At 37.9% G+C, this 16,176-nt stretch overlaps 1 protein-coding gene across 4 annotated transcripts in view; it reads right to left on the bottom strand.

Annotated features, from left to right (window-relative positions):
* The window catches only part of SLC44A1 (solute carrier family 44 member 1), a 170,916-nt gene that overhangs the window by 84,651 nt on the left and 70,089 nt on the right, over positions 1-16,176 (bottom strand). For all 4 annotated transcript variants that reach the window (XM_032478104.1, XM_032478106.1, XM_032478105.1 and 1 more), the window contains one exon: positions 998-1,134. In XM_032478104.1, the coding sequence (XP_032333995.1) occupies positions 998-1,134 (137 nt within the window). The remainder of the gene's footprint in view (positions 1-997; positions 1,135-16,176) is intronic.

Here is a 16,176-nt window from a genome sequence, read left to right as displayed (position 1 = left end):
GAGCCACGCAGGTGTGTGTATTGCTATGCCCCAGGCTGTTTCTCCACCCAGCCAGCAGTTACACCAGGTGGAGGCCCGAGTCAGCCCTTATTCCAAGGCTAGAACTAGCCTGCGACTTTGGGCAGGGCTGAGACAGCTCCGAGGATTCTTACACACAAAATACAAACACAAAACCTCATGGAAAAATACAGGCTTGAAGGACTATCAGTATGCAGCCCTCTACGAAGAGAGATTTAAAAAAAAATTCTCTGAAGAGAACTGATGTGAGTCATTTGGAGCTGAGGAAAGCACCTGGAGATCAGCAACCCAAGAGAAAGAGCTAGAGCTCAGGAAATGGACTGTGCTTGTTTTCTCAGCTAATTCCCATATGTTTAACCTCAAAGTGTCTAAAAACTTATTTCTTACAAAAATGGTTAAGACATAATATTTAATTAAAAAAGCAAGACACAAAATTATATATACACCAATACATTAAAAAATGGTGGAATTTTGGTTTTAACCTCTTCATTACTTTTTCTTAACTTTTCAAATTTCTAATAATAGATACATATTATACTGTTATCCAAGGGTAAAAATAAAATAGACTAATTGAAATATTGTTAACTTACACTTAGAAAGAAGAAGAAAAACCCAACATTTCACATAGAGTAGTCTAATAATTCCCAAATACTCAAGCAGGCTACATCAAAATCACCTGAAATATTTGTTAAAAAAAAAAAACAAACCAAAAAACAAAAAACACATTTCCAGAGCCCAAAGCCTTACTGAATTAGAATTTCCCTGGGTGTGGCCCAGGAATCTGCAGTTTCAACGAGCTCCCTAGGTGACTGTAATATTTTGTATCAAGAAGTTCAAAAGTACTTTCACTTCTCTTCTTCTAAGATTCTTTGATGATTTATTTAACACTACAACAAATTTATATTGAAAGGCAAACACATATTATTTAATAGTGAAAGTAAGTGATTAGGGTATATACTCGGAGGGCCTAATGTCTCACCATTTATCTCTGCAAACTTCTGAACATCACTTAGGGTTTTCAGTTCTTGTCTTGGACATGCTGCGACACACAGTGCTACAGACTTAATTTTCCGGTTTATCAAGTCCAGATTGCATGGATCCAAAAAGAATACATACCTAGAGCATGAAGAAAAATATTGAAATATTATTTCACAAAACATAGTCTGGTTCACTGCATATTTGAATAAGCCTAAGAGCAAAGAACATTGTATTCCGTCTTCCTATCACAAATTAATCACAAATGAACAAATATTTCACCAATCTACTCATACATGAATTTTAAAAAAAACTGCTTACAAATATATTAACAGTGGGGATTGAGGAATTATAGGACTCACATTATTTATGATCTATGTGTATTTTATAATCAGAAATTATGTATTTTAGTTTTTTTAATAATTAATTTTTAAATTGTTTTGACAAAGTTGTACCAAAAAATTACTGGAATGCTGTTATATAACATGAATTATATTTTATACATAAACTTCAATTAATGAATATATAATCATATATGAAGTGTATAATTACATAAAGATCAGGGAGGAAATAAACAAAATAGAGACTAAAAAGACAATAGAAAAATTAATCAAACCAAGAGCTTGTGTTTTTGAAAGAGTAAACAAAATCAAGAAACTTCTGGCCAGGCTCACCAAGAAGCAAAGAGAGAGGACACAAACAAAATAAGAAATCAAAGAGGAGAAATTATAACCGACACTAAAGAAAATGAGAAAAAGAAAAAAAGAGTATGAACAGCTATATGGCAACAAATTGGACAACCTAGAAGAAACACACAGCCCACCAAAACTGAATCAAGAAGAAATAGATAATTTGAACAGACTGATCACTAGAAGTAAAACAGAATCAGTAATAAAAAAAAATTTCCTGCAAACAAAAGTCTAGGACCAGATGGCTTTACTGGGGAATTCTACCAAACATACAAATAAGAATTTATACCAATCCTTTCCAAACTCTTCCAAAAGACTGAAGAGGAGGGAACACTCTCAAACTCATTCTATGAAACCATCGTCGCCCTGATACAAAAACCAGACAAAGACACTACCAAAAAAGAAAATTGCAAGCCAATTTCTTTGATGAACATAGATGCAAAAAGTCTCAACAAAATACTAGCAAACCAAATCCCACAATGCATAAAAAAGAACATACACTATGATCAATTTGGATTCATCCCAGGGACACAAGGATAGCTCATACACAAATCAATCAATGTGATACACCACATCAACAAAAGAGAGTACAAAAATCACATGACCATCTCAATAGATGCAGATAAAGTATATAATTATAAAAATGAATACACACACACACACACACACACAAGGTGTGGCCAAGACGGCAGAGTAGGAAGATCCTGAGCTTACCTCCTCCCATGGACACACCAAAATTACAACTATTTACAGAGCAACTATTGATGAGAATAACCTGAAGAATAGCAGAAAAGATTTTCCACAGCTAAAGACATAAAGAAGGAATCACAGTGAGATGAGTAGTGGGGCACGGACGAGGTACAGGTACAGGCAAGATCCACATCCCTGGGTAGGTGACCCACAAATGGGAGGAAAATCACAATTGCAGAGGTTCTCCCTAAGGAGAGAAGGATTTGAGACTCATACTAGGCCCCTATCTCAGAGACCCTGTACCTGGAAGACAAGCCCCCAAAACATCTGGCTTTGAAGGCCACCAAGGTTTGTACAGAGGAAAGGAGAGTCAGAGGGCTGTAGGAAACAGACACCACTCTTAAACAACATACACAAAATCTCATGTGCTCCCAAACCCAGTGCAGAGACAGTAATTTGAAATAAGCCTGAGTGAGACCCACTTCAGCAAGTGAGGACTCAACCCTACCATCCATTGGACCAACACCAGCTCCATGCACCACAGAGAGCCACCCTAGGATCCAATACCATCCACCAGTGGGCTGGCACCAGCCCAACGACTGACCAAACTGTGCAGCCACCCATGCCAGGACACAGCCTTGCCCAATAGCAGGTCAGCATTAAACCCTGGACTGTCTGGACTGTCTGAGACCTGCTGCCACTGCGACAGGACCCAGGCTCACCCACCAAAAACATTAAACATTGCTGGGGGTGTGGGATTAAGATGGCAGGGTAGTTAGAATGTCTTTGAACCTAAGAGATCATCAACTTAAAATAATCATGTGTAAATATACGTTGTTACATATAAACCTCATAACTACAAATCAATAATCTATAATAGATACACACACACAAGAGAAAGGAATCCAAACATAAAACAAAAATAGTCATCAGATCACAAGGGAAGAGGGCAAAGGAAGAAGCAACAAAATACAACTAAAAAAACAACCAGAAAACAGTTAACAAAATGGCAATAAGCATACACCTGTCAATAATTATTTAAATATAAGTGGACTAAATTCTCTAATCATAAGACATTGAGTGGCTGTATGAATAAAAAAAAAACCCTTATATATGATGTCTACAAGAGACACACTTCAGAACTAAAGACACACACAGACTGAAAGTGAAGAAATAGAAAAATGTATTCCATGTAAATGGAAACAAAAAGAAAGCTGGGGCAGTAATGCTTATATTAGACAAAACAAACTTTAGAAACAAAGACTGTAACAAGAGACAAAGAAAGATATTACATAACGATCAAAGGATCAATTCAAGAAGCAGATATTACTGTAAATATATATGTACCCAACATAAGAGCACTTAAATATGTAAGCAAATATTAGTATATAAAGGGGAAAATTGACAGTAACACAGTAACAGTAGAGGACTTTAACACCCACTTATATAAATGGACAGATCATCCAGACAGAAAATCAGTAAGGAAACATTGGCTTTAAAAGACAAATTAAATGAAATGGACTTAGTAGGTATACATAGAACATTCTACCTAAAAGCAGCAGAATACACATTCTTTTCAAGTGCAATAGAACATTCTCTAGGATAGACCACATGCTCGACCATGAAACAAATCTCAATAAACGTAAGACTGAAATCATATCAAGCATGTTTTCTGACCACAACAGTCTGAAACTAGAAAATAGTATAGAGGGTCCTCAAAAAATTTAAAAAAGAACTACCGTATGATCCAGCAATTCCACTTATGGGTACTTTTCCAAAAAAACCCCAAAACAAAACAGAAACACTAATTCAAAAAGATATATGCACCCCTACGTTCATTACAGCATTATTCACAATAGCCAAGATATGGACACAACTTAAGTGCCCGTCATTAAATGAATGAATAAAAGATATAGTGTGTACATATACACATACACACACACATATATGCACACACAATGGAATATTACTCAGCCATAGAAAGAATAAAATCTTGCCATTTGTAACAACATGGATGGACCTAGAGGGTATTATGTTAAGTGAAATAAGTCAGACAGAGAAAGACAAATACCATATGATTTCACTTATATGTGGAAACTAAAAATGAAAACAACTGAACAACAACAAAACAGAAAATACTCACAGATACAGAGAACAAACAGGTGCTTTCCAGAGGGGTTGGGGAAGGAGGGGAATAAATAAAATAAGTGAGGGAGATGAAGAGGTACAAACTTCCAGCTACAAAATAAATGAGCCACAGGAATGAAATGTATATACAGCATGGGGAATATGGTCAATATTACTGTAACACCTTTGTATAGTGATAGATGGTAACTACTTGTTACGGTGTTCATTTTGTAATGTATAGAAATATGAAATCTCTATGTTGAGCACCCAGAACTAACATAGTGTTGTAGGTCAATAATACCTCAATTTAAAAAGAAAAGAAAAAATTCTAGTGGTTAAAAAATAGTATCTTACTGTTTTAGTTGTATTTTTGATGAGCTTAAACATTACTTCATACATTGTTTATTTGTATTTTTGAATTTTTGGTATCTTCTGCATATTTAAAAAATTGAGGTGTTCTGCTACTCACTTTAGAGTATGAAGGGAAATTTTTGTTAAGGCTAATACAAGTACTTTTCATGACCTGCCAACTCTCTTTTTGGAATAGTTTTCTATTTTTGTCATCAAATCTATTCTGTTTTATTTTTGTGATTAGTTGACTACTTTTCTGTTCTTCAAGAAGTAGCTCCCCATTCCCATTCAAACGTTTCATAGATACATTTTGGTGTATGGAAAAGAGGGAAAAGATGTTATGTTAATTTTCTAAGTAATTAACCACCTGCCCTAGTGCTGTCTTTAAAACATTATTTCCTCTTCTTCCACTGCGTGTTGCCACTCCTCTATGCAAGAGGACATGGGTTTATGCTCCCTATTTTGTTTCATTGATTCATCTGAATATTATAGTGTTAGTAAAAAAATTTTTAAAGAACATATAAACTTGAGCTAATGAATATATAATTGTAAAAATGCATTATAAAATTACATAAAACTGAAAGTTGAACGTAGACTAGAGGGAAATACAGCAACAGTTTAACTACAGTCATTTCTGGGTGTAAAAATAAAATGATTTTAATTTTTTTCTTCTACTTTTTAGTATTTTATTTTCTGGAACAAATGCAAATTCCTTTTGAATTGAGAGAAGTACAATAAATATTGTTTATTAAAAAGTCCATTTCATATGATCAAAATAATCCCCAAATCCCAAATTATCCTTTGTTTCCTGTACATTTATATTTTTAAGAAAGAGAAGATTAGAAATTACACTAAAGCCTTTTTTAATGTTATAAAGTAGAAGAGATGACAAAGATTGCAGGTGTTATCATTTGCCCCACTCAAAAAAGTAAGGACCAAACACTATTAACTAAGATAATCGAAATCTAATGTTATGGATCAAGGGAGAGAGTACAAGTAGGAATATCTTCTCCTAAGGTAAGAGTTAAAGAACCTCTAGTCCTGGGTTCTATTCTGCTGGGTCTGTGGAAAGTTTTAAGAAATAATGTATCTTCCAATAGTTTTTTCCACATTGCTAAATTCTGTTGCTATACAAAACATAGTTCAAATCAGGAAACATAACCGAACACAAGAATTAGGTAAGAAACGTTAAAAGCAAAAAGCTAAAGTCAATACGTGTGCTGAAATGAACAATATACAGGGATACCAGAAAAAATATTAAACAGAAAAAAAACGTTGGGGGAGTGCGTAACAAGGGACCAGGGAGGCCTTTGCAGGTAGAGTAACCACTGAACCCTTCAGTGGAGCTGGGGACCAGGAACCCAGCATGAAGGCCAAGTATTAGCTACAAACCACCAAATTAAAAAAAATAAATTTTTGTAGCCCTGTTAGTTACTCCAATACTATTGATGTTCTACGCAGATAAAAGGAAAGAAAAGAAATAGGCAGAAAGGTGTGGTCTGGAAGTGGACTCATGGCCTGTTTCTGTGACTGATAACAAGGAACTAGGGCCCAGAGAAAACTTTCTGGCAAACTTGGTGTGGAAACAATCACTCCCTTACTGACCCTCCCTCCGTCTGTCCTGTACATCTTACTGAGCATGCCCACATCTGGGACTCTGTGCAATGAACTTCACAAAGCCAGCGCCTGGGCAGGAAACACGCTGGTCCTTGAGGAAGGTGTCCTAGAAACACTGAATCATCTACTACTACAACCACCACCACTAATAATAATACTGTTAACGATAAAAATAATGGTAGTCAACATTTATTGAGTACTTACTATGTAGCAGACACTGTGTTAAACCCCTTACACGTATGAACTCATTCATCCTCACAACAACCCTGTGGTGTGTTTCTGTGTCTGCTTTGGGGGTGAGGGGTTGGACAGTAGAACTGGGGTAGAGGGGTTAAGTGTACAGTTCTAAGCAATAAGCAACGCCTTCAGAAATACCTGGAGAATCTCGTAACAGTTTAAAAAAAAAAAAAGAGAGCTAGGGGAAAAAGAGAGACTGCTAGAGGTTTCCAGGGTCTTGCAGCCGGCTGTGCCAGGCTGGGCCAGGCTGGATCAATGACAGCGCCTTTTCCAGCTTCCTGAGAACAGATGCCTTATCTGATTGTCCTGTAAGCTTCTTCTCCCCCAACGACCAGAAGTGCCCTCTGCTTTATTTCCAACTTTTTTTATACCTTAAAGCACACTCCCTTGATTCATCCTAGTGACTAGGCAGCTCATACCACAGCTGGGTTAGTTAGAGTAATCTGAGCTTGCTTTCTGGTTCTCTTTCTTAATAGTTCTCTGACCTTGGGGAATGTATTTATCCTTCTGAGCCTCAGTTTCCTTACCTGTAAAGCTGCATACTTTATATATGTATATATGTAATATATAATATGTAAATATTATTATAAATATAAATTATATAAATACTACATATAAATTATACAAGTGTATATTATATAAATTATATAGAATAGTATATTATATAAATATTATATACAAATTACAAATCATAAATCATATAAATATATAAATATATTTTATACACTTACATTTTATATATTTATATTCTGTAGTTTCTTGTAATATCATTGATAATGTACATAAAGCATCTAACATGCAGTATATATACTCAGTGATTCATATCATTAAGAAAACTACTTGCCTTCCACAAATTTTACATTTCACAGTAAGGCACTAAATTCAACATTTCCTGATAAGGGCATAAAACAGGACTACAATATTAGTATTTAGCTTTCATTTGAAAGGAAAATCTGTGTAGGTGTATTCATCACTGTTCGGGCATTAGCCTTCGTAAGAACTAAGTGGGTCTCCAGAACTGATCTAGCACAAGGAAAACAATGTAAGAAAGAAAGAAGAATTCTGCAATGACTGCAACACTGTAGAATTAATACTGCACTTTTTTTTTTTAATCCTGTGTATATGGTTTGAAAGACTCTTGGTTCAACAGAACCAAAAAAATAATTTTAAACAGTATCCTCTGGAAACACACTCACATACATTCACACCATTAAACTCAGAAGTCACCCTCCTCCAAAATCTAAGAACACAGTAAACTTAATTCCCTACTCATTTCCCATATTCACTTAACACATGTGCACATACACACACAAGGTTTAAAATAATGTGTATGCGTTAGATTTAGATTCACTTAATACTTAAACTGAATGTCTTCGTGCTGGGAACTGTCACATTAATGACTTTATTTGATCCTCACAACAACCTTATGAGACAGAGGCCTCAACCTTCCACAGAGGACAAAACTGAGACCCCAAGGGACTAACTACATGGCCCAAAAGAGCTAGTAGGTAGGTGCCAGAGGTACAAATTAAAACCTAATCTTTCTGATTCTGAATTTCACTCTATCTCCAATCTGCTCTATTCTCAAAATATTTCCCACAAATACCATTAATCATTTTAACTGTTCTATATTAACTGTGAATATTGCTTCCAGCATTCTGAAGTTCATCCAATCCAGAGCAACATGTCTATAAGTAATTATATTTTAACTAATTGGTATTTAACTGAATATTTAAAGGACAGGAAAAGTGCGTATATTCAACAAATTTAGGATTCATTAAAACTGCATTTCCTTACCTTTTGATTTGAAAAATGCCCTTAACCTGATAAATAAATCCTTACATTAGTTTCAAACAAAATGAACTATATGTGGCAATTTTATTTTTTGGAAATGTAACAAATAACCAACTCTGAAATAAGCATGATATTGGCAGACCAGATTTTTGTAACTAGCAAATCAACAAATGAGGGCTTTTCAACTAAGATAGGGCAAGAGACACCGGGTAAAAAGCTATAAAATATTCTAGAAAGGGAGGATAATATAGCTCAAGTGGTAGAGCGCATGCTTAGCACATACAAGGTCCTGGGTTCAATCTCCAAGACCTCCTCTAAAGATAAAACAAATAAGTAAACCTAATTACTCCCTCACAAAAAAATTTTTTTTTATAATAAAGTAATAAATAAAATATTCTAGAAAGATTTATTAAAACAGACAACTTACACTCTACCACTGGGCAAAATCGGTGGGACAGGGATGGGGCACATGGATTTTGAGAAGGCATCTCAGGCAACTCTAATTACACTCCTTGGCTCCTATGCCTCCATCCTTTCAGGGTAGAGAACCACTGTCATAGGTAATCTACAAACCTAAGTTAAAAGAAAATTATCACTGCTGTCCTCAGTGAATCTTTTACCAGAATTAGTAATAACTTGAAAACAGCTTTGTGTAAGCTTCCCATTCTTCAGAGGAGCTGGAAATGACTAAAATAGCAAAAGTGCGAATGAGAAGACAGAAAAATACTCCACAAACGAAACAGCCCAGACACCTGCAGGCACTGGCCTATACAGCATGCACACAGCATGATCACATGATACAGAGAAGAACACATTTGCAGAGAGAATTGTAAAGCAGCCTAAGCAAGCTTTGAACTTAAAAACTTTGAAGGGAGAAAAATGCTCAGATCAAACTGCAATGCAAACATTATAGAAGACAGTAGGAAAGACGTGTAAACCTACATTACAGTCGAAGTGGTGTCTGGGAATTATCGGAGAGAAAAAGATAAATTCATTTTAAACTGAAATTCTTGTAATACCATAGCAAGGTATCCCCAAAAAGGCAGGAAAGGAGAGATATCCAAATAAAATATCTATCTACACAGTGAGCTCAAAGGGACAGATGCACCAAAGACAATAATGGGGGCTATGAGGGAAAGTAAGGGGCACAGGGAAGCTCAGGAAAAGGATCAAGGGGCACAGAAAGGGGTGATTTTCACAGCAGTGCGCAGAGCAAGATGAACACTGAAGGATCTGATGCAGACAAAGATGCCAGAGAAGGTTCAAACCTAGTTCAAACTTCTATTTTGCCATCACTTTCCTCATAGAAAACAGGGCAAAGACAGCAAGATTTACCAAGAACTTACTTTGGGCCACAAAGCATGTTGGGTGCTGTCCTCACACATCCTAATTCAACAAGGGGGAAGGGTGACTTCTCAGTTGGGCCACACTGGCTGGAGCCCTGGGGAGACTGATTCCCAAGTGTTGCTCTTTCCACCACCGCTATTCCAATTCAAATGGGGAAGTAAGAATAAATGCTGTGGAAAGTGAGTTACAGAGCAATCAAATCAGCTGATTAAGTCAGGTCAATCCTCTGGGACCCCAGAACAGACAAAGCCCTACCTGGACATGACAGTGTAGGTCCTCTACACCCTCATGACAAGAATTAAACAGACTGATATGAAAATACTTCATTCATTCAACAAACACTGTAAGTGTTTACTATGTGCCCACTCCTGGGCTGATCCCTGGGGATATAAAACTCACACACACACACACAATAGCTTTTGAATGCAAGTAACTTAGGGTCTAGAGAAGAAAAGACAAAAATAGAGTCAATTTCAAAGTCATATGATATATCGCAAGGCTGGGGTGGCAGAGGAAATAGTGTAATTCTGCACAGAGGATATGGGGTTAGAAGAAGTACCATGGAGCAGGAGGCAGGAGATAAGCTGCATTTTGAAAACCAGTAGGAATTTTCCAGACAGATGGAGAAGGGAACATTCTAGGCAGAGGAAACTACATTTGTAAAAGCACAGAAGCATGAAAGAGCATATCTAAGGAACTGCAAATGATTTGAGAAGGTGGACTACAGGATGGGACATCAAAGGGCTATGCACCAAGGAGAGGCAGGCGATGGAAGATGGAGCCATCCTTAGACGGGGGAGCATCTTACAGCTCTCCTCCATTAGACAACATGCTTTCAAATGGCCATGGCACAGCGATGCCCTGGTATGACCAGCCTCTTGGGTTGAAGGCCAGAGAGGGGAAGGCTAGAGTACCAGCAGTGCGCTGCTCTGGAGATGAGCCTTTGCCATTAAATTGCCTCCCGCTGCCATGGCAACTCTCTGCGGCAAGGCTTTTTGGAGCAAAGGGTGGCAAGCAGATACGAGGTCTGCTGGCCGCCTCCTGCCGAATTTGGCTTCTCTCCTCTCTAATCAGGATGGAAGCACTGCAGCACTAAAACTGGAAAGCTGGCTGAAAAATCTCTCCGTTGCCTTCTGCCTTAGCGATTCCTGACACGTGTTTTCCCCAGAGGGGAATAAAAATGGAGTCTGATCATTTTTCCAATTATTACCTCATATCAATTTACAATTTATAGCCCCTTTCCACAGAGTGTGCTGCCATTAGTGAGTCACACCAAAAGGAAAACACGACAGCCTAGCAGAGGCTTCTGCTATGGCTAAATATAGCCTGCAGAGAGCCCCAGATCTGCACTCCACTCACAGTGGAACCCTGCCCAGAGGAGGCCTCCCACTTCCTGTGTGGGGTGCCAGCAAGGCAAGTCCAGTCATCCCAGCCAGGATGGGACCCAATTCCCCACAAAGAGCTGTGTCACACAAGGATGGAGCCATGGGGCCAGCACACTAACGGTGGTGAAACCCAACCTAACCCAACACAAGTAAGTGCAACACGTGATCAGCTACAACTGTACTGGCCAGCAAGTTTCTGGAACAAAGGCACCGGGTGGGGAGAGAGAAACAAGCTGAGAGCAGCAATCTGTCTTCAAAATGGTAACTCTTGATAGTGGCTGAGAGGCGAAGAATGTTTATAATGTCTCCAGCTGCACGGACACAGACTAGACCACAGAAAAGGTGAACTGTGGGAAGCCTGGCCCCTAAGGTTGATGACAGTGGTGTCCCACTTTCCCACCTGCCTCCCCAGTCCTAATGAGGAAAAGGTGAAATGCCCTGAGAGAGAGGCAGTGCTTGTCAAAGGAACGCCTAAGCACGCGCCTCACCAACCTCCAAAGCAGCAACGGAACCCTCGCCAGCACGGCAGCCTGCCCTGCCGACACTGCTGCAGCCCTTGGTCACAGGGTCACTGCTAAGAAGAGAAACTTTCACAGCCCTTTCTGGTAAATTCACAGCATCGAGAGCTGAAAAAGAACTTTAAGGAGGAAGCCCAGGGATCAGATTAAGGCAGTGATATTCAGAGTATTTGACCTCACTCTCCTTTGGTCTCCAGTCTGTCCCTCAAACACTCTGGCACACTCACACTGGGGCCTCTGCACTTCTGTCTGCTTGGAAGGTTCCTTCCCCAGAGAGCAGCACGGCTACTGTCAGCTCCCTGACTTGCTTTAAGTCTTCACTTAACAGTCACCTTCTCAATGCAGCCTTCCCTGGCCACCCCATCTAAAATGCTCTATCTGATGTGCCTTATCCATCTTTCTTGCTTTATTTGTTTCTATCAGCACTTACGCTCAATAACACAATATATATTTTACTCATTTATCTGTTTGTTATCTATCTCCATCAGCAGAGCATCAGCTCCTAGAAGGTAGAGGTATTTAACTGTCTAATTCATCACTAAATCTTCAGTGCCTAAAATAGTGCCTGGAATTAGAAAAAGGCTTCATTCTAACTTGTTGAATTAATAAATGCATGGTAAGTGTGTAAGATTTTACCAACTGGGGCAGGGGTAGACGGAAGGTAAGGAAGAAGATATTTTAGGTAGAAGTAAATACTCTCATTCATTCAACAGAAATGTATTGAATACTCTGCCAGGTGCAGGGCTAAATAAGCACTAGCGATACAGTGAAAAATGAGACCAACACAAACAAGTGTCTCCCTTCTCAGCATTTACAGTTCAGAGTAGGGAGGCAATTGCAAAACTCTGTGTAAATGCTTTAACAGAGAAAAGAGGGCAGCAGAGGATGCATCAAAAGGGCCCTATGAATGGACAATCAGGATAGGAGTCCAGAAGAAGGAAAATCTAAAGCCAGGACTTAAAGAATGAGTAAGAGGTCGGGCAGGAGCAGGGAGAGAACAGAGCACGGGAGGGCTTATAACTGAGAAACAACATGGCATAGCTGAGAAAATGGAAAAGGTCAGGATGGCTGAAATGCACTGTGATGCAACAGACAGATGGCTGGACAGGCAAGCTGGAACTAGACCATGGAGGGCCTTGTAAGTGGTATTAAAGATGTCAGAAAGTTTGGAGTTCATTCTAAAGACACTGGGAAGCCACTGAGAGTTCACCAGCTGCCATGTGGAGAATGAATTAAAGGTGAGCAAGAGAGAAAGTAAGGAGACTGATCAGGAGGCTATTGAATCTCTACCAAGAAATGATAACTTGGTCTAGGGTGGGAGGGAATGAAAAGGAGACTTCAAAAGCATTTAGGCATAATTAAGAAAACCTGATCACTGATTATACGGAGAGGGAAAGGAAGAAATTAAGAAGGATGCTTAGCCTCTGATTTAGACCAGGATGGCTAAAGCATCCTGGCTTGAGCTCTTCTTCTGTTCAGTAAGATAGAGGACTTAGGAGGAGAAGGGCAGTATGGCGGGATAAAGACCATGTTCCAGCTTCAGATAGTTTGAGTCACGGGTGAACCTAGAGACCGAGACACTTGGCTGTAGTGTTCCAGCAAAGAAATCTGGACGAGAGAGATTTTGGAATTATCGGCATATAAATGACAACCATATCCCTAGGAGTGCATGACATCACCAAAGTGAGTGTACAGGGTTGAGAGTCTTACCCTGGGTGAAATCTGTGGCCCTCCTGAAACTGCAAGCAAAATTTGGTATGCAAATTCATGTGTAGTTTTCTGAAGAGAGACTTCATAGTTGATAGTTTTGAACAGAGTGTCAAAGGTCCCCAAAGAGACAAAAACAAGAGCCAAAAGAGATACCAACATTGCAAAACAAAGGCATGGAACTGGAAACGAATGGGGAAAAAATGATTCTCCTGTTTAGTTACTGTGTCTGTCTCCTCCTTTTACTTGTACCATAAAGGGAGAAATAATTGTCAGAATGGTAACCAAGAATCAGACATCATATTGTGTTTCTTATACTAACCTGAGACAGAAAGCAAGTTAGAACAGTTTTTAAAAAATATTGCATAAAAGCTACAAGAAAGTTTTCTATTTAACCTACTTAACTGGAATAACACTCCTACACCCATGTTCATTGTGAATACTGCACAGTCAAAAGGACCATTCTCAAAATCAACTTGTTCCAGTACTCACACTGAGAAATACTCTGTTAAGAGCCAAAGGCAAGAGATTGATTTTTCTCTTTAGTTTTCAAGCTTTATTGAGATAATTTGCCTATCATAAAACTCACCTGTAAACTGTACAATGCAATTCAATGTTTTTAAGTATATTTCACCAAGTTGTTCACCAATTGATCACCACCTCCTAATTTTAGAATATTTTGTTACCCGCAAAAGAAACCTCATACCCTGGCAGTCACTCCCAACCCCCCCCCCCCCCCATGCTCCCTAACTCTCCAGTGCTAGGCAACCATAATCTACTTTCTGTTTCTACAGATTTGGCTATTTTGGACATTTCATATGAACAGAGTCATATAGTATGTCCTTTGTGACTGCTTCTTTTACTCAACATAATGTTTTCAAGGTTCATCCATGTTGTAGCATGTATCAGTACTTCACTCCTTTTGATGGCTAAATAATATTTCATGGTATGGATATACCACATTTTATTTATTCTTTCATCAGCTGGTACATATTTGTGTTGTTTTCCTTTTTTGTTATTATGAATAATGCTGCTATAAATATGTGTATACAAGTCATTGTGTGGACATACATTTTATTTCTCTTGGGTAGATAATAAGGAGTGGAATTGCTAGATCACATGGTAACTCTATGTTTAACATTCTGAGGAACTGCCAGACTATTTCGCAGAGTGGCTAAACTATTTAATGTTCCCACCAGCAGTGTATGAGAGATTCAATTTCTCCATATCCCTGCCAACACTTCAAACTGTATGTCTTTTTTATTGTAACTATTCTAGTAGATGTGAAGGAGTAACTTGGTTTAATTTGCATTTCCTTGATAACTAACGACGTTAAGCATTTTTCATGTGCTTATTGGCCATTCATCTCTCTTTTTTGGAGACAAATCCATTCAAATCCTTTGCCCATCATAGATTTCCTTTTAATCTTTGAGAAAGACAGAGTTAGAAAGAGACAAGGATTAGATACTGTCACAATATTTTGAAAAAATGACACTAGAAGAAAAAATAAGGATAAAAGTAGAGAAAGGAGAGCACTTGGACAGTCAAAGGACTAGAAGTCAAAGAATGACTCAAGTGGGCAAAGAATACGTGAGCTGGAAGGAGAGAAGGCTGCAGTCAGAATGGGGAATTCTTGAATCAGGTTAAATTGATTTAAGGGTGATGACAAAGACCAAACTATGACTATCAAAGAGTGAATCCTGAAAATCCCCACTGAGAAGAAATTAAAACAGTACCTAGGGCTAGAGTGAGAATCAATGAGACAGAATATGTGAAAGTGCTTAGTAACCTACACAAATGTAAAGTTGATTAAGACAGCTATGTTTTCCCCAACTGGGTTAAAAAAGGGAAGAAGCTTTGATAAGTAACTTTGAAACTCATTTTGGAAGATGGTAATAAGGAAGACGATTATAATAAATAGCAGTTAACATATATGGTTCCAGGCAATGTGCTAAGGAATATACATCATTTAACATACTTATTTCTCTAAAACACCCCTAAAAAGGACATACTACAATTATCTTCACTTTACAAATGAAAATCTTTAAGCCAAACACCTTAATGTTATCTTCTCCAGTGTAAACTATCCTTGGTTACAGTCTAAGCCATCCCTGGTTATGTGCCTACTGGATCTACCCTCGTAGATACATTCCAATTACATGGAAAATCTTACTGATCAGAGAAAAACTACAAATATTACTTCCATTGTATTGCTTTTTTTCTTTGTAGCAAAGAATCAAACTTTTTAATAATCAAACATGCCTACCTTGGTACTACTTTATTTCTTTATTGCTTCAACAATGGTATCCTCTCCATCACAAAGGTAATTAAGTACATAATGTTTGCTTAAAAATATTTAACTCATCTGGAATATATTTTGCATGGTATGAGATTAAAATAGATGTAAATGCAGTCTTCTTCATATTATCATTCAACAATGTTTTTTATTAAACACTGATTGCTTTTCTCAAATATGAAATCACTATCAGTTTATCTCTGATATTTCTATTTTGTTTCCATCACTGTTATTAACCTACATTCACGTAGTCTTGTTAATATACTTTGGAACAGGTTTTGGTCTAGAATGGCAAAACTCCTTTTGCTCCCCTTGAAGTTATAAAATCCTTAATTAGACAATGACAACTATACACACATAACCCTTATCCAGACAATGAGTAAACCCGTCTCCCTTACACATTTTGTTTGGCCGGTACACTAACT

Source organism: Camelus ferus, chromosome 4, assembly GCF_009834535.1.
Source record: "Camelus ferus isolate YT-003-E chromosome 4, BCGSAC_Cfer_1.0, whole genome shotgun sequence".
Lineage (NCBI taxonomy): Eukaryota > Metazoa > Chordata > Mammalia > Artiodactyla > Camelidae > Camelus > Camelus ferus.
This window is presented reverse-complemented; position numbering and strand designations above follow the sequence as displayed.